Genomic DNA, 26,042 nt, shown 5'->3' with positions numbered 1-26,042 from the left:
CAGAAAAATAAGCATCAAGTTGGAATATAAAACACAGCTCAGAAGATACTTGGAACTTCCGTACGCTGAGTATGAAAGTAAGGAAAGGGAGAGATGAGTGCAGTGACAGAAGGCTGTTTATTTTGGGCGGATTCCGCCGGCCTCATGTGTTGGAGAAGTCGCAGCCCTCAGTGCTCCGGCCACCAGGTGGGGTGGAACAGGCCGCTGTCGACCTGGAGTGCTGGCTCCCACGCTGTGAGTCAGGATTGCATAAGAGAGTTCGGCAATGCTCTCCAAGGCAATGCCAGTGATGCTTTGCAAATGCCCCGCAACCTTCAGAAACAGAGACAGATTTCTTATTACTAAATAAACATGTGTTAGTGCACAGACACATTGCTGGGGCTGTTTTCTCAAGCCAAATGTAAATTTTTTCATTTCTCTGAGCTTACAGAGAAGATTAAATCCAGATCCCAGCGTTTGCCAATGGCCAAATTACACTAGGATACCTTTGCCCTGATAGTGTTAGCATGGAAAGTTTCTGGTAGACATTTCCCTCTGCTGGAGATAAGTTTTGTGAAATATGAGAGGGATATTTGGGTCTTGACATTTTTTCTATTTGGGAGGATACACTTATTGGACTTTAACATAGTAGCAGATTATCTTCATAATGGGAAATGAACAAGCTGAACTTGGGCCTCCATTTCCAATTTCATAAGAGGAAAACTGGAGAACATTTTTCAGTACCACCGTAGTTTTTCCCTCCCAAATCCTGCTCATTCATCCTAGTCCTGGGTCTTGGCACTTACCTTTTATAGCTTGTCTTCTGTTTTCCTTTAACTGTGGGGAGAATGCTTTCTATTAAATGAATTCTGACCATGCTGGTCCTGCTCAGTGGTGCATACCTGGCTCCAACACTCATGGTTTTGGATGAAAGCACTTGCTGCAATGATTCCTACTGCCAACAGCATGAAGTCTTCCTTCACGGAAATAAACTTTTCCCTAAGTGATTAAAACCATATTAATTTTGGAGCTAGAATGACACTTGATCTTCCAAATCCTAGGGTTATGGGACGTCAACTATGAGTTGTTTATGTTGATCATGGAATTTTTATAGATGGAAAGAAATGGTCAATAGCTAATTGATTCCCTCTTCCAACCTCCCCCAACTCAACGGATTAAAACATGAGCCTCCTGTCTGAATGGCTTACGGACCTTTAGTTGTTCCGTCTGTCTCCCTAACAATGTAACTGTGAGGCTTTTTACCAGTCTGACTGTACAGTAATCAAACACTTTTGTCCAAGTTGCAACCCTGTGACTGGCTTTTTTTCCTAAGTGGCTATAAAAGCAGTTCAGTAATCTCAAATTATAAGCAGCTATAAAAGAAGAGCTAGGAATGAAAGTATGTTAATTACTAGAAGTCATTTAAATGTTAAAAGTAAAAGCCTTTAGGGTTTTGCTGATTGGGCTCAGTCATCCAACCAAACAACGTATTGGATGTTAATTAGAACGAGATAACCCATGCAGGTTATCTGTGGACTGGGTGCCTTGCTAGGTAAGTTCCATTTCCCAAGTTCTTGTGGTATGTTACTGACTCCCTGTTTCTGGAAGGAGCCTACAATAAAGGAGTTGCCTTACCCTTGCAGCTGACTGGGTGTGGAGTTCTCAATTGAAGCCCTCAGCAGGCTCTCATATACAGGTTCATGGAGAAGATAGACTAGGTCCAGTAGGTTCAGGCAGGTTGCATACAGCTGTGTGGCTGGCACCAAACAGCCGTTGTATCCTAGATGGAGTGTGCGCACGGTAAAGGGCATTATGAACCTCTTCTCTGATCATAATCACAGCTGTCATGTGACACAAAGCTGCTGAGCTGCTACTGTGCTTCCTGGTTGCTATGTTCTACCGTAAGAAACCTCTGTAGCTGGAGGTCGATTTTAAAGGACAAAGGGAGAGGTAGAAAAATCTCCAGCTACAGTATATATACAACTGGGGCGTATTTGTTTGTTCCCCTCTCAGCTCGTGCCTCTCCACAAAGTCAACTCTTTGATGCTACAATAAGAGGGTGCTTAATGAGGCCAAACAGAAGCCAGGTGCCGAGACTGGTGTTTGTTTCCCTGACAAGTACTAGAGGAAACTACTTTCCTCAGTCAATGCGCGCTTCCTGCTGTTCCTCACTGGCAGCTTCTGCCCACTGCCCTCAAACCCCTAGGCACATTCTTACTGCCTTCTATGGAAGACTCCAACCCACACGCCCGACACACTTAATAAAGTACCTAAAACCTCCAAGAGCATCTCCACATATGCCAGGGGAGTAGGCAGATTGATTTGGAAGTTCAGGGACTTCAAAACATCAAGCTCTGACTCCAGCAGTTCTTCTTTAGTGTGTAGATACCCAAGAGCCTGGAGGAAATTCAGGACTGTAACGTTGCTGATTATCTGAGCAAAGAAAACCAAAATAGAGTGAAAGGGAGAGCAGGGTGTCAGAATAGAGGTCATACATCTTGGCATAGTAAACAAAGCCCTTCACAATCCAGCCCATGCCTTTATCTCATCTTCTCTCTTGGTAATTCCCCCTTACACTCTACACTTGCCATATAGAATTACTTGCACTCCCCAAACCCACACGCTGTCCAAGCCTCTACACATGCTCTTTCCTGTATCTGGATCTCCCTCCTCACCCCCAACACCCCCACTGCTCTCCTTACCTCCTCTCCCTCTTTCCTTAGGATCCACCCATCTCCCCCACCCTCCCCTTCAAGAAGTCATTTTCTCTGTTGGTTAAAGTGCAAGTACCAGGGACTTCCCTGGTGGCGCAGTGGTTGAGAATCTGCTTTCCAATGCAGGGGACGTGGGTTGGATCCCTGGTAGGGAACTAGGTCCCACATGCATGTGGCAACTAAGAGTTCGTATGCCACAACTAAGGAGCTGGTGAGCCGCAACTAAGGAGCCCACCTGCCACAACTAACTAAGACCCGGCACAACCAAAATAAAAAAAATAAATAAAGTGCATTACCAAAAATCCTACAGCTAACACCACTTACAATGGTGAAATATTGAACACTTTCTCCCTAAGATTGTGAAAAAGCAAAGATGTCTGCCCTCACCATTTGTATTCAACTTATACTAGAGGGTACAGGCAGTGAAACATTCTTGGATAACAAAAGAATAATGCACTACTGTAAGTTAATACAAGAAAAGAGTTATTAAAAATGTTTGATTAATCTCAAAGAAAGGCAGAACTGAGAGAAGCTTATCTCTAGATGGGAGTGGAGACAGAGGTTAACAGCAGGTGGAAGATAATGAATAAATGTTCTGTTGTTTGTTCCCCCAAAAAGTCATTTTCTCTAAATACACTTCCTCGACTCTCCAAGGCTGATTAGGTCTATTCAGAGCCCTCTGTATTTACACTAATCAGAACACTTGCTCACATTATTAGCCTGTGTGTCTTCTCCCGTCAGGTAATAAATTCCTTGAGAGCACAGACAATATTTTTACTCTTGTAGCCATGGCACCTAGTGCAGCATCTGGCCATAGAAGACAATAAATATTTGTTGAATAAATGATACTATACAGACATCGCACAGTGATGTGGAAACGTTTTATCCTTTATAAATGTAATAGGTTGCCTCTAATACTAATAGGTATGTTGGCAATTCAGGCACCTTAACTGTCCTTGAGTCCAAGGGGAGGAAAGGTGACCTGTATGAATGATGGCATCCGTCCAACAATTATACTTTGGGAACAGAACTTCAGACTATTTAGTAACTGCTTCTGTGTGACCCGTGTGTGTGTGTTTAGGAGGTATGCTTAGGAAGCATAATTACACTCTGGAATTTCTGCATGAGTAGTATCACCTAGCCTAGGAGTGGGTTTCTCAAAGCCACCTTTGGATGAACTGGTTTCTCTCTAACACTCAGGTGCCCATGCGCAACCCCAGCTCCTTACTTTGTAGTGGAAGGAAAGTTTGCTTGCCAGCTGAACACATGACACAAGACGCAGGATAAACTTGTTGAAAAGCTGCTCTTTCAGAGCCCTCCAATTCTGAGGCCCTGTCTTCTCTCTCAGCTGGATTGTGGCTTGCCTGCAGATGTTCTCTGCCTGCTTAACCATAAACCTATAAAGAAGGGAAAGGGGAAAGGAAACAATCCACACTCAGACTAAATGGAGTTTGTGCTTCAAACCGTGTTACATCTTATCCTCTCCAATATCAATCGCTGGCTAAAAAATTTTACATTTGCAAGAAAAAGAGGGTGCAAACCAGGTCTCATGGTAAGGGGCAACTAGCATTTTTTTTTTAAAGGTCTGGGTACATTAGGCATTCTGAGAGGTACCCCTCACAAAGGCCTTGTGCTCAGGGCTTTACCTTTCTAGGATTTCTACAGCCTGGTAGCTCACGGATTTCTCCAGACACCATTGTTCAGACAGGAGAAAAACAAACTCTGCCAAAACAGGAAAGAAGAGCTTAATTCACAAGGTGCAACCAAAACGACTCTGTGAACTCTTGGCGTTGTGTAAAAGCCATGATGGGGCCCAGGGAAGAGGGTCAGGAGGTGAGAAAGATGAGACGGAAACAACCCAAGCTGAACCTGTTTCCCTTTGTTGCCAATAGGCAAATGAGAGGCATGAAAAGGAGGCTGACTGCGTGCAAAAACAAAGGCTTACTGAGCCCCCTCAGGGCCCCTTGAGCCTTCCTATGGGTCTCAGCTGATAAAAGGCTTGGCCAGCGACACACAAACAAACCAGCTGGTCTAGCTGGCCTTTACACCATGCTGGGAACCTCCAGCTTCAAGAGAGATTTTGGATGGATAAAAACCCTAACCCCTATATTCTGTTTTCAGTGGAATGTTGATAGGAACAGAAAGGTCCCTCCTGGAGCTTTGATATTCTTTATAACACTGTTTGTTTAGTAACCACCCACTGGAGAACTCCCATTGCTCTACAAACACAATTCACCTTACAGCTGGACACCACTTCTCCACCACCAGTTTGTTGGGTAAATCTGTGGTGGCTAAGCCTCTCCCCAGGAGCAAGCTTGTTACTCTGAAGTGGCTTGTTTGGAAGCAACATCCCCTAAATCAGGGAACATAGCCCAACTTGGGTGGGGGAAGTCATTGGGAAGGTGGGAAGGGTAAGATACCTTGGCAAGATTTTAGGCTGCCTGTGTTTCTCTTTGAAAGAACAGCCCCAGATAGAATTCTATTTAGTTAGCAATATCATTAGAGGGTGGAAACAAGGATAAACGTTAGTTCTCAAAGCTCCTGCAGAACTAGGAACTTTTAGCATTGATCAGCAACAAATTACATACAGTCAAATTTCCATTACCATATGTCGTCAGAGAAAATCTGACTTAGAGGAAAAACAATCTATACAAGTTAAGCTAGCACAAGACAGTTTAACAATCTACTTGACACAGGTTACACATAGCTACAAGCACAAAACCTTATCATTACAGAGGCCAAAGCTCTGCTAACAGTGTCCAATGAAGAAGATAATTAGTTTAAGCAATTAAGCAAAGTATCCTAGAACACATAACGTGTGTTATTAGCCAGTCCTTTTATTTGCTGGAACTTAGGTGTTATTTCTTTGTTTTCCTGTGTGTGTGTGTATAGTTGTTTGGTTTTATTTTGTTTTTGATCTGAATCATCTGGGCAATTGTTTCTATTTTCCATTTTAATTTGCCAAGAAAGCAGTTTTGGTTAGGTGGAATGGATGAGGGTTACACCCCTCTCCTGCTACTGGCTCCACCTCCGTACAAACACACTCAGATCTATTAACTAAAAGACCCTCCCCTTCTACTCTCTTAAGCTAGGGCTCTCTCTCTCTAGCTTCCATGACTGTGAAATTCCTTGAAAGCCTAGCTTCCACCTGCTGCTTCCACTTCATCATTCACTCCCTAATGTTCTGCAATTTGGCTTCTACTTTTTACAGCCTGCTGAAATGATTGTCTCAAAGGTCAGAAAATACATCCAAATTGTTAAATATCATGGCCCTCTTGCAATCGTCATTCCTGGTGTTCATATCCGTGAAGTATCTGAAATTGCTGACCATGAAACTCTCCTCTTGCTTCCAAAGGTTTCTAGGTTCTGTTCCTAACTCCCCAACCATTCCATCTATTTCCTTCATGACTCTTCCTCCTACTCCACTTTCCTGAACACAAAATGTCTCCCAAGGAACTGTACTAGACCCGCTTCTCTTCTCTCCCTCTAGGAGCTCATCCTGTGCCACAGTTTCAACAGTATCATTCTGGAGAGAACTCCCAAACCCTTATCTCTAGTTTGACCTCTCTTCTGACTTACTCTTTAAACAACCTGCTAGAAACCTTCCTCTACATGTCCCACAAGCACTTGAAACTCAGTAGATCCCAAACCAAAGCTATTTTCTTTCCCAAACAAGTCACATTTCCTCCCATTTTATTTATTTTAATGTATGTGTGTGTTTCTCTTAGTGGCACCGCTCTATGTCTAGGCTCAACCCTTTGGCATAGTCATCTTCGCCTTCTTCACTTCTTAAAATTCATCCATTGCAGAACCCTAGATTTTACCTCTGAAATGTTTTTCATCCATCCTCCCTTGTCATTCCCTCTGCCCTATCACCTAAAAAACTACTCATGAAGACTCCACTGGTCTTCCTACCTCCCATCTCTCTCTACTCCAGTCCATCCTTTACATCACAGCCAAAATAATTTTTTCTAAGGCAAAAGTTACAGTTATATCACTCCCATATGGGGAAAAAAAAAGACAAAAACAAAAACCTTCAGTGCCTTCTTGTTTTCCTATTAAGTCAGGTATAAACTCCTCACTTTGGCATTCAAAGTTCCACATGGAACGTCTCCAAACCACTTTCTGGTCTGGATTTCAACTACTCTTCCACAGGCTCTGGCCAACCTGGATGACACGGTACCCACATTCACCCAAAATGTCCCTATTTCCATAGCTTGACTCATGTTATCCCCTTTCAGTAGAACCATGGTCCCGGGAGTTCCCTGGTGGTCTAGTGGTTAGGATTCGGCGCTTTCACTGCGGAGGCCTGGGTTCAGTCCCTGGGTGGGGAGCTCCCACAAGCCGCCTGGCAAGGCCAAAAAAAAAAAAAGAGAGAAAGAGATACGGTAAAAAGGAAGGAAAGAAGGAAGGATGGGAGGAAGACGGTCCATATCCACCACCTTCACCAGCCAAAATGTTATCCTTCCTTCAGGGTCTACCTCAAATGCCACGATGCCTGGAGGACTCCTTAATTCATCCTACCCCCACCTCACTCCATCTCTCCTTTCAATCCCCATAAAAGCTTGTTTTACCTGGTATGTCACTTATCTAACCATACTTGTACCTAGTCATTTGCAGATTTGTCCTAATATCCTCCAAAGATGATATACATGGTTTGGAAGCGGGGACTAGATCTCTCGTTCATCTTTCTAACCCAGGGAGCAGGGAGAATAAGTGCTCTATACGTGTTGAAATCTAGGGTAGGGTGCTGGTGAGTCTTGCTCATCACTGTACCCCCAGCGCCTGGCAAAGAGTAGGTACTAACGAAACTTATTTGAATGAATAAGGGACACTGAATCTCAAGGTCGGTGCCTCAAAGAGCGGTGCCCCAGCCTCCCATAAGCCCCGCTCCCCGGCCTGCATCCCCACCCACGATCCGGGTCTCCCTGAAGCTGCCCATCCGGCCCGCAGCCTCCTGCACGGCTTGCTCATTCTGCTGGGCCAAGTGGAGCAGAGCGTCTTCGATCGTCTCTGTGGCAACAGCTCCAAACTGAAAGTCACTGAGAGAGGCCAATCTTGGCCTCACAGGTCGGTCCATTTTCAGAACCTTGTTTGTTGCCCCGGACGTCTCACTGGATCCGTCCCCCTTAGCTTCCCTTCAGAGTCTTCTGCCACACCCTGGATTCTTCGTCCCCTTCCGTGTGCTTGTCCTCCTGGCCTCAAGTCTGAGGAAAACTCATTTCCCAGCACAGCCTCGAGCCTTTCACAGCCTTTTCCAGCCCCAACGGACGCGGACCCTTCAGCCAATCGGAAAGCACGGCCTCTTCTCGCCTGCCCCGCCCTTTCCCTTGGGCCGGGAGCCGCACTCTTTGTGAAAGGAAATGCGGACTACATCTCCCAGCGTTCCCTGCGGCGGCCATGGACTGCTATTCCCAGCAAGTCCCGCGCCCCGGGAACTGCGGAGGGCGGAGCGGCAACATGGCGGCGCCGGGAGGTGGAGACCCTCTGGATGATAAGAGCGGAAAGGGTCCCCTGGCTCAGCGCATCGACCCGACGCGGGACAAACTGACTCCTGCGCAACTACAATTCATGCGGCAGGTGCAGCTCGCCCAGTGGCAGAAGATGCTGCCACAGCGGCGGACTCGGAACATCGTGACCGGCCTGAGCATTGGGGCCCTGGTGTTAGCAATTTGTATCCGTCTGGACTGTAGACTCAGGAAGACCGCATTTGGGGGCAGGAGAAAGGCAGCAGAGGCGTGTAGGAGGGCAATGTGGGGGTGGCAGAAAGAGCCCGAGCTGTGAAAGTCTTGGCTACTTGTAACGCTGAGCCAAGCTGTTTAAGTGTACCTTACTTTGTCATTTTAAAGGTGCTCTTTTAATATAATTTATTAATGATAACGGAATCAGGGTCAGGGCTCAGAAGAGCAGAGGGCAGAAGATCGAATCACTGATTTGGGAGGATGAGGGATCAACAAGGGTGGTTGAGCAAGTCTGGGAAAAGGGAATGTGCATTTTCCACGTGGTTTCCTGAACCCACCTCCCCAGATGGTTACACCTTATACTCGGTGTCCCAGGAGCGTTTCCTGGATGAGCTAGAAGATGAGGCCAAAGCTGCTCGAGCCCGAGCTCAGGAAAGGGCATCAGGACACTGATCCAGACGGGCATCCTGCATCTCCAACCTGCTGGAGTCCCTTCACATGATGGCTGATGCCCCACGACCCTGTAGAAATGGAAGCCTGCTCACAGCATTGCTTTCCTTCTTACTAACTTTGGACGATGATAGAGCCCAAGTAACCACGGGTTTGTGCATTTGGCCATTGTCAAGGGAACATGCCCACCTTGCACTCACTGTGTGTGGCCACTGACTCCTTTTCCTAGTTTGTTTCCTTGTTTGAGGTGTCTGACCTTGGCTTTTCCCAGGCTTTCTGACTTTGTGGTTTATCCCCTTCAGGGTCTGGCTGGGAGGGTGGAGGACGAGAGGTGGGCTCTTAATGGGGGTGAGGGTGGCAGCTCTGTGCAGTGTTGGAGCCTAAAGTGGGAAAAATGGGGTCAGGTTGAGAACAATAAACTGAGTCATCTCTCTCGGAGTCCAATGAGTGTGTTGGGGCTGACACTTCATGCTGGAACGCTCCACAGGCAGTAGCTGCAGCTGTGGCATGGCCCCAGGGAGCCGTAAATGTTTAACTAGAATTGCTTTTTCCATGAGATCTTTCCACCTGATTTAAGGGAGAGATCGTGGTGGGTCACTGGGCTGTTTGAGACTGAACCAGGTCTTGGGGGGAAGGAAGGTCACTCACTCTTCTGTCCTCTACCCTGAGGAACACACTACTCCAACTTTACTGCCTTTTCCCATAGAGAGAGAGAGAGAGAGAGAGATGAAGGATGAGGGACAAGCAGCTTTCATTCTTTTAACTTCCACTGGGGTCTGCTTGTGTAGGCCTAAGGTGGGGTCTGGGTGGACTCTTAGCTTGGTCAGGTGGATTACTGACCTTGCAGTTTCCTCATGAACTGCTGGCAGGAAGCCATAAGGCTGGGCTCCACCCCTGCCTCCCGTTGTGAAACGGGAATTCCTTGTAAATCCTCCCCTGCCTTACCCTGTAAAGCTTTGTCCCCAGTTCCTAAGGCCCGACATACAAATTCACCAGGTTCTAGGTTCCAGCATTTTTATTGGCTGCTACTAATTCTGGTGTGAGAACACCCCCTCCTCCTGCCCAGCTGGGAGTGTGCCTTGTAGAAGCATCTGGGCTCGGGTGGGACTGCTTAGTGGTTCACTCTTGGCTGGAGAGGTGGCAGGGATGAGGATGGTAGGCTGCAGAATTTATGCCTTCTACACACAGCAAACAGTTCCCACGTGTTTGGCTCTTCCCTATAATGGAACGGCACTCTCCAGGCCCCTGGGGCCTCCTACTCCCTCAGGGTTGAGGTCTTCCTTGCAGAGTAGTGCTGGTCAGCAGATTCTGAGAGCGCAAGCCCCACGGTGGGCCCTGGTGTGGATGAGACACACGGCTTCTGTTCGGAATTCACTGGAGGGAAAAGAAAAAGAACTGAAGAAACCTCCAGGGTGGGAGGAGGGTGAAGCTGCAGCCAGTTATCATTCCCTGGGCTCTCCCTCCCTTGGGCCCGCCCTCACCATCCTGCCAACATCCCTGGCGAATGTCACCCCCTTGCTCGCCCGCTGCTCCTGGGAGCCGGTGCTGCTGCCACTCAGGGAGTTCCTTCGCATGATGCCTGGGTGCAGGATGGGGAGGGAGAGCACTGAGTGAGGGAAGGGGCCATGGGGAGAGGGGGCTAGTCCCCCCCAGACTAAGGGGCAGACCCCCAGGGCCTGAAAGAAAGATCACTAGGGACAGGTCTTCAGAAAGATGGGAGTGGGGCAACTGCTGTCTCACCAGGGCCCAGGGGCTCAGAGCGCTGCAGGCTATTGCGCCGGGAGGTGGGGAAGCTGCCCTTGGAGAGGCGGCGCTGGCGGCTAGACAGCATAGCGGCAGGGGCCACAATCCCCGGCGGGGGCTGCTTCCCGAGCCTGCTGTACAAGTCCTCAATTTCCTGCTTCTGTAGTGTCTGTAGTGCCTCCACCTCTGACAGGTGCCTGAAGACACATCAGGAGCGTGAGAGGGCCAGCCGAACACTTTGCTCTCCCAAGTCCACCTCTTGACCTCCATCCTCCCCAGACTCACTTCTGCCGCAGACTCCGCAGCTCAGCCCAGAATTCCTCATCCTCCCCACTGCTCTCTGACTCCTCACTGCTCAGATACAGGCTGCTGTAGGAGTAGTTCATCCACACTGGGCTGGGATGGCTCAGGGGTGGAGGGCTGCCCCCCACTCGGGGTTCCTTCCCATCGTCCCCTTCCTCTTCGGCTCCAGCCCCCAGGCCCTCGGCTGCACGGTCACTTTCAGCCAGAGCCTCCCTGGCCTCTGGCCCGCCTCCAGCACTATCCTCCGTGTCTGAGCTCTCCGAGGTCAGCTGAGGGGTTGGAGGCTTCAGGGAGCCAGAGAGAGTAGGGGATGTCGGTGGCAGGGGAAGAGGCTCAGCTGGTTCCTTGGATGAAGTCACTTGGAAGCGCCCAACAAGCTGGGGCTTTCCCTCTGTAGTGAGACAAGGAAGGAGTCATGGAAGAAGGAAGAGACATCAGTGGCAGGATATAAAGTGACTGAGGGACTTCCCTGGTGGCACAGTGGTTAAGAATCTGCCGCCTGCCAATGCAGGGGACACGGGTTCAAGTCCTGGTCCGGGAAGATCCCACGTGCCACGGAGCAACTGAGCCCGTGCACCACAACTACTGAGCCTGCGTTCTGGAGCCCACGAGCCACAACTGCCGAGCCTGCGCGCCACAACTACTGAAGCCCGCGCGCCTAGAGCCCGTGCTCCGCAACAAGGGAAGCCACCGCAATAAGCCCGTGCGCCATAACTTAGAGTAGCCCCCGCTCGACGCAGCTAGAGAAAAGCCTGTGCGCAGCAACGAAGACCCAACGCAGCCATAAATAAATAAATAAATTTATTTATTTATTAAAAAAAAAAAGTGAGGATAACGGGCAGGGGAAGGTCAGTGGTCAGAGGCCTCACCTTCAGAGATGGGAGCCAGTCTGGCTTCACCCAGGAGTGGCCAACCAAGATTTGGAGAGGCCTAAAAAGTGTGGATCCATGAGTAGAGAAATGATCCAGAATGGACCCCACACACACACCCCGCAATCGTCCCTCTTGGTTCCTACTCACCTCACTCTCCATCTCAGATGTCAGAGGTGAAGGCCTCTCCTGGCCACAGGGAGCAAGGGGAGCTGGAGGGGGCAGGCTGGGCAGGGGACCAGGAGGAGCTGGCGGGGGCTGGGAAAGGAGCCCAGGGCAGGGGGACAGCAGGGACTGAGCCACAGTCATCACAGCCAGTGAGAACGCACTAGCCAGAGAGAGCAGAGGGGCTGCTGTGGTGGAGGGGACGGGAGAAGCAGAGGGACAGGGCGGAAAGGAGGGAGGAGCAAGAGTAACCTGGGAACAGCTGGGGAGGAGAGAATTCAGTGGAAACTGAGCAGATGGGACTGGAAACTGGGATGCACTGGGGGAGAATGGAAGTGGGGAGCTGGGGGGGTGTGGAGAGAGATTTGAGGAGACCTGGGGAGAAACTGGAGAGAATGAGGAGGAGCTGGGGTGACATGGGGGAGAAGTGATGGGGAAGATGGGACTTGGGAAAGCAGGGGATCCAGGAGAAAAGGGGTTTCCAGGAGACGAGGGGGTTCCAGGAGAGGATGGGGAGGTGGAGAAGGCTGCCCAGCTCCTCTGCTCTAGGGTGCTGCTCTGGAACTCTGCTGGGCAGGGAGCGGATGTTGAGATTCCCATCCTCCATTCCCTATGCCCTTCCCAGGAGCAACCCCAGGGGTTGGGATGAGTAGGGACAGAATGTAGTACATACCACTGGATGGGTCTGGGGTGTACCCTGGGAGGGCAGGCAATGGTGCTGGCTCCTCCTGAGAGCGAGAAATGTCACAGTGGGAAGAGCTGAGTCTTAGGACTCATGAACCTCTAGGAGTCCACAGATGAGTTTCAAGGGGTTCAAAAGTGTATTTGAGGGACTTCCCTGGTGGTCCAGTGGTTAAGATTCCACGCTCCCAATGAAGGGGGCCCGGGTTTGATCCCTGGTCAGGGAACTAGATCCCGCATGCCGCAACTAGGATCCCGCATGCCGCAACTAAAGATCCTGCATGCTACAACGAAGATCCCGTGTGCCACAACTAAGACTGGTGCAGCCAAATAAATAAATATTTTAAAAAAACTGTATTTGAGAAATATGTAGTGGTAAAGGGGCATGATGTCTGCAACTTACTTAAATGGTTCCCCCCAAAAATGCATGCACACACACAGATAGGGGAGAGAGGAAGAGAGAATGGTAAAGCTCATGTGGCAAAACACAACTGGCAAATCTAGGCAGAGTATCTAAGAATTCTTTGTTCAATTTTTGCAACTTCTCTGTAAGTCTGAAATTTTATTTATTTATTTTTGGCCGCAGCGCAAGGCATGTGGGAATCTTAGTTCCCCAACCAGGGATCAAACCCGCGCCCCCTGCATTGGAGGTATGGAGTCCTAACCACTGGACCACCAGGGAAGTCCCCTCTGTAAGTCTGAAATTGTTTCAAAATAATGAGTTAAAAGGATGCACTGGGGCTTCCCTGGTGGCGCAGTGGTTGAGAGTCCGCCTGCCGATGCAGGGGACACGGGTTCGTGCACCGGTCCGGGAAGATCCCACATGCCGCGGAGCGGCTAGGCCCGTGAGCCATGGCCGCTGAGCCTGCGCGTCCGGAGCCTGTGCTCTGCAGCGGAAGAGGCCACAACAGTGAGAGGCCTGTGTACCGCAAAAAAAAAAAAAAAAAAAAAAAAAGTATGCATTGAACACATTTTTCTAGAACAAGAGTCTGTGGCTTTCATCAGATTTCAAATGGGGGAAGAGCTATTGTTTTGGGGTCCCAGAGATGAAGACAAGTTAGATCCAAGGGGACTGGTAAGGGCAGAGAGTAATGAAACCTGGAGCAGAGTCCCTTCCCCCTGGAGGTGCCCAGAGGGGTCTGACCTGGGGGCCCAGGGGGTCTTCAGCAGCCTCCACAGGGCCAGTATCTCTCTTCAACAGGGTCTCCACTCGCTGGATAATCTCCCGAATCCGGTTCAGGAATCCAGCTCGCTCCGAGGGCAGAATGAACTCGTTATACACCTGGCGAGAGTCAGTAGGAAGGGGAAGGAGGGCTCGGTTATCCCACTCATCCCTCTCTCCCGGCCCCAGTCTTTAAAAACCAACCCTTCACCCCACGCTTGTGCTCACCACCAACCTAAAACGAGTATTTAGTAAGCATCCATTGTGTGCCAGGCACTGTGTGGCATAAGGAGAAATACAGCTTAGAGAAAAGCAGGTAACATTCACAGCATGCATGTATATACCAGATCTTTACATATCTTATCACATTTAACACCAACGACAGCTTTCTGGGGTCTACATTAACACCGCCACTTTAGAGCTATGCTAACCAATGCTCAACGAGGTGAAGTTCAGTCTGCCCAAGATCAGGGGATTTGCACCCAGACCTGTCTAAAGCCAAAGTCTGAGTTCTTTACACTGTTGCCTCACAGGCTTTTGGACACAATTCCTCCTCTCATAGGGCTTATAAAGTATGCCCCCACAGATCCACATACACACACAGCCCCACAAAGTTAAGTAAAAATAAGGCAATAAATGGTAAATGTAACATTCAAGTCCGCAAATGCTTACTGAGCATATACTATGTGCCAAGCATTTGCTAGGTTCTTTGAGGGAACAGGGAAGTATGAAACAAGGTCCTGGTCCTGAAGCAGCCCAAAATCTAGAGGAAGACACACACACATACGTCAGCCCATGGCAGGTAAGGCGTTTTAGATTGGCATAGAGATAAAAATGCTATTCCTGGAAGGGGAAAGGGAAAGCTGCTGTTTCATGGGCAGAGATTCAGATTTGCAAGATAAAAAGCTTCCAGAGATCTGTTGCCCAACAGTGTGAATATACTTAACACTACTGAACTGTATACTTGAAAACGGTTAAGATGGTACATTTTATGTTATGTGTTTTTAACACAATTTTTAAAAATCCATTCTAAGAAGAAAGCAGTTCATACCACCTCAGGGGATAGGGGGAAGCTGGGATGGCTCCACAGCTGAGGCTTGAAGGATGAGTAAGAAAAGCAACCCTTTATTGAGGACCTACCATGTGTGGACACTTCCCATACTTTTATCATCATTTCACCTCTTGTACATGCTGTATCACTTCTCATAGATTATATATTACATCAGAACATCTTTGCAAAATAAGTATTATCCCCTGCGTTTTACTGATGAAGTTCAGAGAGGTTAAGAAACTTGCCCAAGTTTGCCAAATTAGTAGATAACAGAGCTGAAGTCTGAACTCAGGTCTTATGTGAAAGTCCACCCTTTCCTCTGTTCCATGCTGTTCTGAGGCAGGAGAGGGCACAGCACCTTCACAGCACATTCAAAAAGGGCCCAGCACATTCACAAAATAGCGAAGACTGGAGTATAGCTGAGAGCGCTGTGAATTTTAAAGGCTGTGCTCCAGAGCTTGGACGTTACTCTGTAACCACAGGTAGCCTCTACAGATTCGGGGGGCAAAAAAGCAACAAGAGGAGATCTAAGTCTCAGGAGAATTCTGCAGCAGAGGAGTGGAGGGTGGGCTGGGAAGGAGAGAAAAGAGGGCAATGGACCCTGGGTTCAGGGACAGGGTCCCTTTGGCTATGTGGGATCTGAGTGGGGCTTGAAAGCCCAGTAGAGAAAGCTCCCAGGGCGAGACCCCCGAGGAGATGGAGCCAGAAGCTGAAAGGCACCCAAGCCTCTTCAGAGGACCATTCAGAAACCAGTGTGGCTGGAGGAAAGATTCTTGAAGGGTTGAGTGGCTTGACAGAAGTTGAGAAGCCTGCACGCCAGGTGATAGTTTGTCTCTGTCCCCGACACAAGCTGAATGACATGATGGAGGAGAAGCTTTAGAGAGAGTTCCTGAAGTCTGACGTTTCTTCCATTCCCTTCCCTCTTTCATCCCAGAGGCTGGCATCCACTGCCCCCACTCCACTGAAACCGGTCTCCCACAAAGACCTCTCCTGACAAAAGCCAGTGTGGTCTTGCCTCAGGCTTCACCCTATGCCTCCTTGAAACAATCTCCTTACTCAGTTTTTAGTAACATCTTCTGGAGCTCCTCCTACCTCTCAGGCTCCATCTCTGTCCTTCGATGACCTATCCCCACCCCCCCATTCCACAACTCGGGGTATCCACTAAGACAAACCTCTACGCCTCAGGCTTTGCAGGCCCTCCTTGTCTCACACTCAACTCTGCTGAGAGCCCCAGATCCACCGCTCTCTCCAGCCCCGTATTCTCTCCTATAGAGGATCTTATCTTGCCTGTCTCTGTCATTCAAGCTCATGATGATCCCTAAAAAAAAAAACAAGCCACTTTCATTTTCTAACTTCCTCTCTCCTTTGATGGCCTATTGCCATTAGTTCCTCTAAGCTACAACTCGCCCTTGATATCCCCTCTCCCTAACTCCCTCTCATATCAACTCAGCAAATATTTATTGACCATCTACTATGTACACTGTACCATGTCAATAGATTACTGGATTACAGAGTAATTTATTTTCCCAAAATACCCTCAGATTCACCCCTTTTCTTCCTCCTCCCCCATAATCCATTCTCTCCTTGGACCACATCCGGCTTCTTGTATCCACCTGCCAACTGGATTCCCTACCCCCAACCCTCTCCCACATCCCACAGCAGAACAGTCTTCTTAAAACCTACTCTCACCATGTTACACTCTAACTCTTAAGACTGTCTGTGATCTGGACTCAACCTCACTTCCACAACTCTCCTACAGGAACGCTTTTCTTTTTGGATTTTTTAAAAATTGAAGTATAGTTGGTTTACAATGTTGTGTTAATTTTTGCTGTACAGCAAAGTGATTCAGTTATACATATATACACATTCTTTTTTTTTCATATTCTTTTCCATTATGGTTTATTACAGGACATTGAATATAGTTCTCTGTGCTATACAGTAGGACCTTCCAATGACAAAGTCTCCTCATGAAGCCCTCCTAGCCCCATATTTCAAGGCACTCCGTATATCCATGCCTTTCCTTTGCCATACCTCCACTGGACATGCCCTTTCCACTCTTCACTGCCATTCTGACCCATCTGTCAAGACCTCACATAAGTCCTTCCTCTTCCCCTGCTGCCCCCAACCCATCCTTTACTTACAGCCACAGTATCACGTGTCTAGCACGCACTTCACTGCACTTATGTATACCCTATGTTACTCTCAAATTGCTCCAGCTGAGGATCCAAACCTCACTGGATAAACAGAAACCTCCCCCAAAACAAGGGCAGAGATATCTTCAGTGTCACTGTGCTGAGGGCCAACGAGCTTTAAAACCCTTTTGCTGTTGGATGGGGTGGGGGTGGGGAGTTCAGCAACAGGGGACATCAGGAAGGAGACTCTTGTCCCAGATCCAAAGACTCTGTCTTCATCTCTCTCCCCCTCACCATGGCAGCTGCAATCTCTTCCGGGCTGTCCCCGTCCAGATCAAATCGGAAGGTCACCATCTTGCTGTTGTGCGTCTGTAGCTGGCACTCAACCACTCTGTCATTCTGGTCTGAGACCTTCAGAGTCAAAAGTCAGCAGAGGGAGGAGGTCAAGCTCTCTGTCTTCATCACGTGTGCCCGCCCCACTCCAACCAAATGACGGTGGCCAGACTGGAACTGGAGAGAGGCAGATTCTGCCAGCGTAGTCTTGTATTAAAAACATGTCTGGCTGACTCTTGGGTACCAGTAGCACACGGCTTCTCCCCCTTCCTGGCTAACCTCCCCCATCCCTCGGACAGTTCCCTCCAGGCCCTGTAGCTTATTCCCCAACACCTGTGTCCCTTCCTTACACTTGTGACCCGAAGCCGGGATCGGGGTCTGCGCCGGAGGTTTTTCCCTGGGGGTCTCCTCATCTGTTCCATCCCTTCTCCCATGTCACTAAGGCCTGATGCTGCATCTGAGGCATAGCTGGAAAAAAAAGGAAGAGAAGACAGGAGTGTCAGAGTGGACACTGGGAGCCCAGAGCTCCATATATTTCACCCTAACACCCCAACTCAGACCAGAACTTACCTGTCTCCAGGGGAAAAGTCATTGCCAGGGCCAGAACGTGGAATGGATAGGGCAAAAGCCTGAAATAGGATATGGGTTCATGAGGTCGGGGGAGGATAACTGTTGGGCTCCAGGGAGATGGTGTCAAGGGTGCTGGGGTACTTGGCAGAGGGAATTAGGAAGAGGACAAGAGGGGTGGATTTCCAAGGACATGGGGCCATGTCAGGGGTTTGGGTTTTACAGTATGGGAGATAGGTCATAGGATTGGAATGGCTGGGAGCCCCCCATGTGACCCCCTCTCACCGAGGGCAGGCAGAGATGGGACTCAGCGGGGCAGGATGGCACGCCCCTAGGGGGCTGAAGGGCAGGGTCTGAGGCATCCAGGAAGCCGGAGGAGCTGAGGTAGCCATCAGTCTCGCAATCCGCTGGTGGGGAGGGAGGGGATCAAAAAGTGGAAATAAAGGGGAGTGGTGGCCAAGGAGGGAGGCTGCCTGAGCAAGGAGGGGCCTGGAGCTGTGGCACAGTTCTTTCCCAGAAGGAGCTATGGCTAGATGTGGAAGGCTGGGTAAGTGACAATGCTGTTGGCTTGAACTTCTGGGTAGGGGGCAGAGGCCGAGGGTTCTGGGACCTGGGTCCCAAGGTCAGAGGTGACTTACAGGTGGTGGATGAGTAGCTGGCATGGCGGAAGAGGAAGGGCTGGTGCTGGTCTGCCTCTGGCTCCTCGGGTTCAGGGGGGAAGACACTGGAGGGGGCTGGAGTCATGGGGACAGCTGCTGGTAGGGGCCCTGGCGCTGGGGGGAAGGCCGCCAACTCCTTAGCTTTGCGCAGCTTCTCACGCTTTCGCTGGATGGCAGCAACCCGTTCACGCACTGCACGGGCCACCGGCTGGTAATCGGCTTCGCACACTAAACCCAGGGCCACCTGGAGTTGGGAGGGTGAGGAACACAGTTTGAGACGAGATTCCCCCTCCCCCAGCAAGGACCCATCATGACACCTTCTTGAGGCCTCCAGGACATGGGAGAAAGGGAACCAACATTTATTGATTATCCACTGTGTCCATTAACTGGCAGCTCTTCACATTATCAACATTAAATCCTTCCAGCAACCTTCTGAGGTAGGTCTTATCAGCCCCATTTTAGAAATAAGTAAACTAAGGGACCAGTTCATGGTTATACAGTAAGTCAATTGCTCTTGGGGGCTGGGAGACACTTGGCAATATCCGGAGACATTGTTAGTTGTCACACTTAGGGGTAGGTACCACTGGCATCTACTGAGTAGATGTTAGGGATTCTTCTCAATATCCTACAATGCACACAGTACAGTCTCCCAAACAAAGATGTCAGTAGTGTCAAGATCAAGAACCTCTGTATGTAATGGATCAGGATCCGATCCCAGGTCAGCTTTGAGCTATGCTTCGGAGACCCGCTCCTATGCCATATTTCAAACACATTCTCAGGTTCCTGACCCAGACCCACCAAGAGATGCTTCCCACCCTTTCAACTGCATTTTTTTTTTTTTTTTTTTTTGTGGTACGTGGGCCTCTCACTGTTGTGGCCTCTCCCGCTGCGGAGCACAGGCTCCGGACGCGCAGGCTCAGCGGCCATGGCTCACGGGCCCAGCCGCTCTGCAGCATGTGGGATCTTCCCGGACCGGGGCACGAACCCGTGTCCCCTGCATCGGCAGGCGGACTCTCAACCACTGCGCCACCAGGGAAGCCCTCAACTGCATTTTTCTATCAAGAATTTCATACTCTTTCCCTTCCCCCCTCAGGCCTTCCAAGACCAGCGCCACATCTCTGTCTCCCACATATGCCTCTCCTGGTCCACCAGCTTCTGTTCATCATGTCCTTATTCATTTCAATAACAAGCTTTGCTGGGCATGTAAAGGCGGTGGGGCAGGGTGATCTGACCTAAAATCTGAACAACCTGGGCCAGTTCTGCCCTTAACTTGCTTGGGACCTTGTACAAGATATTCAACCTCTCTGAGCTTTTATTTCATCAATAAATCGGGATAATGTCACTCCATGCAGGGTTGGTAACAACCATCAAATGCATGGGAAAGGGCTCTAGGCTGTGTACAGATGTGGGTGATTAGCAAGCTCCCACCACGTGCTAAGCACCCTCAGGGATAGAAAAACCAATACACACAGTCCCTGCCCCCAAGACTTTATAGTCTAGTGTAAGAGAAAGACAGGAATGTATCCTGGTATAAAACAAGACCAATGGGGGCCCCTCCAGTAATGGAGGACCTGCTGAAGTGGGAAAAAAGCATTAATTTTGACTCTAGACAGGACAGGCTTTCTGAAATGGATGGTTCTGGGCATGAAGGAAGATCGAGAAAAAGACATGGGGGGGATGGGGGATGAAAAAGGGAAAAAAAGATAAGCTGGAGAGAAGGGCATTTCAGGAAACCCGGATCAGTAGGAAGTAAAACAGGGAGGTGGAAGGACCCAAGGCTGGAAAAGGAAATCTCCAACTTGTGGAGAACACTAGGTGTGCATGCGAGTGGGGTGCGTTAAGGCCGGAGCTGCAGGGTGACCCTTGCGGGAGATGCCGAGAGGGCTGGCTTGAGCCCCCCTCCCACCACCCAGGCACCCCTCCAGCGAGGCACTGGCCCCTCCAGTCGACGTCCAAACGCCCCTCACATGCCCAGCCGCAGGGCAGGCAGTCTGTCCTCCGCTCACCATCTCCTGCGCCACCTCCTCGGCTGCGTCCCGACCCAGCTGGAACAAGAACTCAATGGCCTGGTTGTCCCGGCGGCGCCCCCCTCTCCGCGCGTCCTCCATGCGCAGCCAGAGCTTGAGGTCTGGCTTCTCTCCGTCGTCCTCCTCCGCCAGCTCCACGTGGACGCCGCGCTCCTCGCGGAAGAAGGCGTGAGCCAGAAGGTCCTGGATGGTGAACCTGAGGGCGGCGCCACCGTGAGCCGAGCCCCACCGCCGCCCGCCCCCACCCCCATCCTGCCCCTTCCACCCACCTCTCGTTCTTATCCGTGCGGATGCAGCCTTCAATAATCTCCTTCACCTCGGGCATCTTCACCTTGTAGAAGCTGTTCGGCTTTGTGCCCTGAGGAATAGGGTTGCATGAGGCCTCCCGCCCTCTGCGCCCAGCTCTCTGCTTGACACACCCGCCCCTGCCCGAGGCAGCAGGGCGTGCAGACGCAAAAGCACCGCGACTGCTACTAGAAGATGTGATTTCAAATCCCAGTCCCCCCACGTATCGACAGTGTGACCTTGAACAAGTCTCTCGCTGAGCCAGTGTCCTCATTTGTAAAACGCAGGGCAGAACATTTGCCCTGCTCACCCCGCGGGGCAGCAGGAAGGATTTCACATCGATTGGATGTGAAATCGTTTGTAAGCTCTAGGGAGCGCTACACACGACATTATTCTAAATAGCTTGTATTGGAGGGGCTTTGGGTGCATCCAATATCCTTCAGTGTTCACCAGGGCGTCTTTATGTCCAGCCTGTTTTCATTAAGGGAAAGGGCACTGACCGCGGGGTGGCTGGAGCAGGAAAAGTGTAAAGGGGACCTGTAATTCCCTCTCCTCCCTGCCCCCTCTCACCGAAGTGACCTTGCGGTAGATTTGCGCGGCATTCTGGCACTCAGAGTAAGGGTACTCCGAGGTAGCCATCTCCAGCATGCACATGCCAAACGCGTACACGTCCACGGCCTCATCGTATTTTTCCTCGTACATCTCCGGGGCCATGAACTCCGGGGTCCCTGTAGGATCCACAGCAGGTGTCAGGCTGCAGTGCCTCCTTTATGGCTTCGTCCCTCCCCTCGAGCGTACAAGAGGCTAGGCAGCTCTGGAGTGCAAGTGACCGACCCTCCCCGTCCTGTGTGTGTGAGGGTGGGGGATTGGGGGAGGGGTGTGGGGAAGAGGGAATGCCATAGGTCTCCCCATCTTCCCTGTGGTCTTCTACCTCCGTGGATCCCGAAAGACACTGCTAGGGGGAGGGGGTCCCCAGGCTCTCTCCTGACATGGGGGAGGGCAAGAATGGCAAGGACCCCCGGGAGGGACGCACCGATGACGCTCTTGGCGAAGGAGGCGCGCTTGAGCGTGGCCAGGCCCAGGTCCCCAATCTTAACGGAGCCTGTAGGGCCCGTGATAAAGACGTTGTCACACTTGAGATCTCGGTGCAGGATGGGGGGTACCCGGGAGTGTAGGAAATGGAGCCCCCGAAGTATTTGGCGGCTCCAGCGCTGAAGGACTCGCGGCTTCATCTCGCGGAACCGCCTCAGGTATCTGGGGGAGGGCGCATAGCCACGGTCTTGGTGGGGGACGTATAGGCTGGGGAGGGAGACCACCACTGGGAAGTTCCCCGTAGCCCCACCCACTCCCCCGCCTTCGCATCTTTTGCCAGCCTCTCCTAGCCTAGATCCGCGCCGGTCCTCAAGCAGAAACGCAGTCGGGAGTGTGGTAGGTAGACAGGAGGTTACAAAACGGGGGTCGGGCGGTAAATGCACAGACAGGGCCGACCCCAAGGTGCTGTGGAAGTGCCAGAAGGGATAACTAACTGCCCCGGGCGTGGGGGAGGGCTCCAGAGAGGAAATAACTTTTATGTTGAGTCTTGAAGGATAAATAGGCGTTCAAGGGTGAAAATGGGAAGGGATGAAGACTTTCCAGGTAGAAGAGACACCCCGTGCTCAAAGGCACGGAGACAGCATGGGCCAGGGTGCGAGGAGCTGCTGGGAATTTGGTTTCTCTGGAACGCAGGCTGGATCCTATAAGGACTTTGTGAGCAGTCCTTAGAGAGTGTGGACTTTATCCTGAGGGCAGTGGGAAAACCCGAAAGGGTTTTAAGGAGAGAAGTGACAGTGCCAGATCTCTGCAGGCTGCAGGAAGATAGGATAGCTTGCAGAGGAGAGAGGCAGCGTGGGGGAAGACTCCTTAGGGGGCAGCTGAGGGCTCCAGACGCTCAAGAGAGGAGGATGAGAGATAGGGAGCCTGGTTTGGGACCTGCGTGTAGCGTTTGAGGAGGCTGGGCTCCTCCAGAAGCAGTGGAGACCTCCCACCACCAGTCCTCCCACCAACTCCCGCCACCAGGCGCAGAGCTCACGTCTTGAGCGTGCCCGAGGTCATGAGTTCGGTGACCAGCACGATGCAAACCTGGCCCCTCAGCACCGACTTCCACGAGTCGTAGAAGCGGACGATGTTGGGGTGCTGCAGCCCCTTGAGCATCTCCACCTCCTCCGAGAATCGCTGCCGCTCCACTCGAGACAGTTTCCGAGTCTGTGGGGTAGGGGGTGGGGGTCACAGTCACATCAGGCCCAGGACCCCCACGGAGAGGGGGGATGGGAGCACATGGAGCAGGGCTGAGGGAGAAGTGAGGGTAGGAGCCAACGGATGGGGCTGGGTGGGTGGGATCATTTGTCCACTGACTGTAGATCCCTAATTCCCAGTGTGCCCCCCTGGGCTGCTCCAAGGACACACCCACCATGGGCCTGGGGCCGCCCCTTGGACCCCCGCCTGGACACAAGCGCTTTTATGCAGCCCTGTCCAGGAGCCCTGAAGTCAATAGCGCCTTTGTAGCCGCCCAGGCCGGCCGTAGGGTGGGAGGGGACGCCCAGGGGCTGGCAGCGGGCAGGCAGCAGGCGGGCAGCAGGCGGACGGCAGGCAGAGAATTGGGGCCGGCAAGGGGATTGGCCTCAGAAACTGGGAACTGCTAGATCCAGGCAGGAGGCAGGAGGGCTGCAGAGGGAGGTACAGAGTAAGAGACAAAGGATCCAGGACCAGGTGCCAGGAGACTGCCCCCTGCCCCATGGCTGTCTCGCCTCCCCCATCTCCCTCCTCCACCACCCCCCCCACCCCAGTTTGGCCGCCTTGCCTTGCCTGGCTTAGAGCCTGGGGCGCGGCACTGGCAGGCGCAAGGGGCAAGCCCAGTGCCAGGGCTGGAGGGGAGGACCCTTCCCCCAGGCCCTGTCCCCCCAGTCTGAATCCAAAGCTGCTAGCTCAGACTTAACTGGGTTCTTCCCCTATGGGAAGAAGGTCCTTCAAACCAGCATACCCCTAAAGTCTATGGGGTTCAGCACCTTTAGATCTGAGAAAGGAGAGCTCAGGTAGGCAGCGGGATGAGGGGCAGGACTGGACTCAGGCCAGGGCTGGAGCTCCCTGTCTCCCCTCCCCCAGCTGTGGAGAAGTCCAGAAGTCTGACTGCTTCAGAAGGGGCGTGGGAGGGCCCCATCCTGCCACAATAGCCCTAAATCATCTGGAAGTGGAGAGGACCCTGCCTCAGCTGCTGGCCTCCATCATTCCAGCCTCCTAATCTGCAAAGAGCCAGGGTGAGGGAGCAGGGGGACCAGGGTCACACTGAGGGTCTCAGGACTTAGGGGGAAGGGAGAGGAAGGGAAGAGATAGTAGGTAACCACTGCAGGAAAGTGGTGAGGCCAACCACCTCTCAGGTCTGAACTGGCTCCCTACCCGATTTCCCATCCTATTTCCCACCTCTCAGGGTTGAGTACAGAGCCCGTAAAGTGAGAATGTCTAAATCCATAGGGGAGCCACCATACACCACCTGCCTCAGTTTCTCCTTCTGCAGCCCGGAATCAGCCAGGTCCATGGATCATCAGAACAAGGGGGACAAGAGTGTCTGGATATTTGACTGGAAAAATACATCCCTCTTGCTGCTGTCCCCTGGGTCTCCCATCCCAAGACCTCCAAAGGGTCCTCCCATCCCGTGGCGTCACCGAGGGGGCTCCCAGCCGCACCTGCAGCTCACACCAGGCCACCTCCACCGTGGTGTCGGTGTCCAGCCCTCGATACACCGTCTTGAACGAGCCACGTCCAATCTCGATGTCAAACTTGAGGTATCGGCCGTCCGGGGACGTTGCCACAGCCTGAGTCTCCGTGTCCTCCTTTTCCTCCTGCTCCCGCCGCCGCTCCCGGGCCGCCGCCTCGGTGATCCTCGGCGGTTCCCGGGGCCCCGACCCTCCTGCGGAGCCCGCGAGTTCCGGACGCTCGGAGTCTGCGGCCTTCACCGGGGCGCCCGCGGTCCACGTGTCCTCAGTGGGCTCTTCAGAGCTAGGCTGTGGGCTCATTGCGGGGCCGGAACCAGCGGAGTCCGGAGGAGCAGGGGGCTCCGGAACGGGTGAGGCTGGCTGGGACCAAGAGCTCAGCAGCCCCAAGTCGACTGAGCTGCGGCGGCTGAGACGGGAGGAGCGCGGCCGGGTCTCAGCCTTCCCGGAGAAGCGGCGCGCCCGGCGAGGGGGCCCGAGGCGGGGGGGCCCCGCCGCGGCCAGAGGCGGCGGGGGCCGCAGGGCCAGGTCGGCCTCCGCCTGGGACATAGGGACCTCGGTCTCTGGGGCCGGCGGTGCCAGCATGAGGAAGGGCCGGGCGCCGCAGGGCGGTAAGCCGGGCGGCTGCGGAGGCGGCGGCTTGACAGAAGTACTGGCTGGGTGCGCAGCGCTCCGCCTGAGCTACTGGGGCCCCAGCCCAGGGTCGCCTGCCCCGCAGCCACGCCCCGACACGCCCCCCGACACGCCCTACTCCCCCAGAGCCGCCCCCTCGGAACCACGAGCGCAGTGGAGCCCGTGGCGCAGCCCCTCACCTCGGCCACCGCCCCGCCCCCGGCCGCTGGCCCTCCTCCCCCTGGCCTCCCGGAGAACCCGCCCTCAGTCTCATTCCGAAGCCGGAGCCGGGTGCGAGGCGGCGGTGTGTCCTCCCGCACTACGAGTGCGCAAACCTGTCTAGGGGAACACAGTACTGGGACAGGAAGATGAAAAGTGACCGCGGCTCCCTGGCCCTAGAAAGGGGGGTGGTGAGGAGGAGGCTACCACCAGCCTGCACGACCCAGATAAGGTAGCGCCACCCCCTCCTAATCGTCCGGAATGGCCCCAGGCCGACAATACAGAGGTCAATGGAAAGATCTGGTTTTCTCCGACGTCGCAGTTCCCAGTCCCTCCGGGCTGCACAGGGATGGGTGTGTGCACCCCAAAGCCAGCCCCTCCCCCAAACCAAGGACCAGGTCACCCATCCTCTCCACCTCCCCACCTTGACCGCATCCTGGCCGGAGTGGCTGTTTTTGCTCTGTGGGCTCTCCTTCCTCCCCGTCTGTTTGCCGAAGTTTCTACTAAACCGAAGTCCATATCCGGTTTACTCCCCCTCAGCTCCCCTTGGCCTCAGCTACCCCACCCAGAGCAGATGGATGGAGGGAGGGGCTTCAGAGTAGTTCAGGACTTCCACGGGGAGATGGTGAGGGAGGGGGAAGTCGTTAAGCTACTCCATTTTAGAGAC

At 52.2% G+C, this 26,042-nt stretch overlaps 3 protein-coding genes across 6 annotated transcripts; 1 reads left to right on the top strand and 2 right to left on the bottom strand.

The window, feature by feature from the left end:
• Window positions 1-11: 11 nt before the first annotated feature.
• CNTD1 (cyclin N-terminal domain containing 1) lies at window positions 12-7,970 on the bottom strand. Of its 2 annotated transcripts, none has more exons than XM_079904905.1 (7): window positions 7,605-7,970; window positions 4,340-4,415; window positions 3,922-4,090; window positions 2,250-2,412; window positions 1,615-1,759; window positions 882-978; window positions 12-312 (listed from the first exon to the last, which is right to left on the bottom strand). In XM_079904905.1, exons 1-7 carry the CDS (start codon window positions 7,771-7,773, stop codon window positions 118-120), a joined length of 1,014 nt encoding a protein of 337 aa, XP_079761031.1. In that variant the 5' UTR covers window positions 7,774-7,970; the 3' UTR covers window positions 12-117. The 2 variants fall into 2 exon arrangements, with proteins under 2 accessions (XP_079761031.1, XP_079761032.1); XM_079904906.1 differs by having other exon boundaries at window positions 284-312; window positions 786-978.
• A 52-nt stretch (window positions 7,971-8,022) lies between these two features.
• Window positions 8,023-9,307, top strand: COA3 (cytochrome c oxidase assembly factor 3). Its single transcript, XM_079905596.1, has 2 exons — window positions 8,023-8,367; window positions 8,721-9,307. The coding sequence occupies exons 1-2, from the start codon at window positions 8,094-8,096 to the stop codon at window positions 8,825-8,827; spliced, it is 381 nt and encodes a 126-aa protein (XP_079761722.1). The 5' UTR covers window positions 8,023-8,093; the 3' UTR covers window positions 8,828-9,307.
• Window positions 9,308-10,103: 796 nt separating this feature from the next.
• WNK4 (WNK lysine deficient protein kinase 4) lies at window positions 10,104-25,843 on the bottom strand. Of its 3 annotated transcripts, XM_079905548.1 has the most exons (19): window positions 24,518-25,843; window positions 22,870-23,042; window positions 21,835-22,055; window positions 21,372-21,529; window positions 20,786-20,874; window positions 20,496-20,712; window positions 18,469-18,733; window positions 18,116-18,237; window positions 17,834-17,892; window positions 17,614-17,731; window positions 17,225-17,341; window positions 13,730-13,867; window positions 12,578-12,632; window positions 11,890-12,473; window positions 11,740-11,800; window positions 10,853-11,261; window positions 10,565-10,764; window positions 10,306-10,403; window positions 10,104-10,198 (listed from the first exon to the last, which is right to left on the bottom strand). In XM_079905548.1, the coding sequence occupies exons 1-19, from the start codon at window positions 25,127-25,129 to the stop codon at window positions 10,196-10,198; spliced, it is 3,699 nt and encodes a 1,232-aa protein (XP_079761674.1). In that variant the 5' UTR covers window positions 25,130-25,843; the 3' UTR covers window positions 10,104-10,195. The 3 variants fall into 3 exon arrangements, with proteins under 3 accessions (XP_079761674.1, XP_079761672.1, XP_079761673.1); XM_079905546.1 differs by having other exon boundaries at window positions 10,187-10,403; XM_079905547.1 differs by having other exon boundaries at window positions 10,187-10,403; window positions 11,890-12,470; window positions 12,581-12,632.
• Between the last annotated feature and the right edge of the window lie 199 nt (window positions 25,844-26,042).

The sequence above is a fragment of the Stenella coeruleoalba genome (genome assembly GCF_951394435.1).
Source record: "Stenella coeruleoalba genome assembly, chromosome: 19".
Taxonomy (NCBI): Eukaryota; Metazoa; Chordata; class Mammalia; order Artiodactyla; family Delphinidae; genus Stenella; species Stenella coeruleoalba.
This window is presented reverse-complemented; position numbering and strand designations above follow the sequence as displayed.

Excerpts from the sequence above, each read along its gene's own strand:
- COA3 (XM_079905596.1), top strand. The coding sequence starts at position 8,094 with ATGGACTGCTATTCCCAGCAAGTCCCGCGCCCCGGGAACTGCGGAGGG. Across the intron at positions 8,368-8,720 it reads GGCCCTGGTGTTAGCAATTT|ATGGTTACACCTTATACTCG; the intron begins GTATCCGTCTGG and ends CCACCTCCCCAG.
- CNTD1 (XM_079904905.1), bottom strand. The coding sequence starts at position 7,773 with ATGGACCGACCTGTGAGGCCAAGATTGGCCTCTCTCAGTGACTTTCAG. Across the intron at positions 4,416-7,604 it reads CAGGGAGACCCGGATCGTGG|AGTTTGTTTTTCTCCTGTCT; the intron begins GTGGGGATGCAG and ends CTGTTTTGGCAG. Across the intron at positions 1,760-2,249 it reads GATGCTCTTGGAGGTTTTAG|GATACAACGGCTGTTTGGTG; the intron begins GTACTTTATTAA and ends CACTCCATCTAG.
- WNK4 (XM_079905546.1), bottom strand. The coding sequence starts at position 25,129 with ATGCTGGCACCGCCGGCCCCAGAGACCGAGGTCCCTATGTCCCAGGCG. Across the intron at positions 21,530-21,834 it reads CTTCGCCAAGAGCGTCATCG|GGACCCCGGAGTTCATGGCC; the intron begins GTGCGTCCCTCC and ends TGGATCCTACAG. Across the intron at positions 18,238-18,468 it reads CAGCTACTCATCCACCACCT|CGGATTGCGAGACTGATGGC; the intron begins GTAAGTCACCTC and ends CCTCCCCACCAG.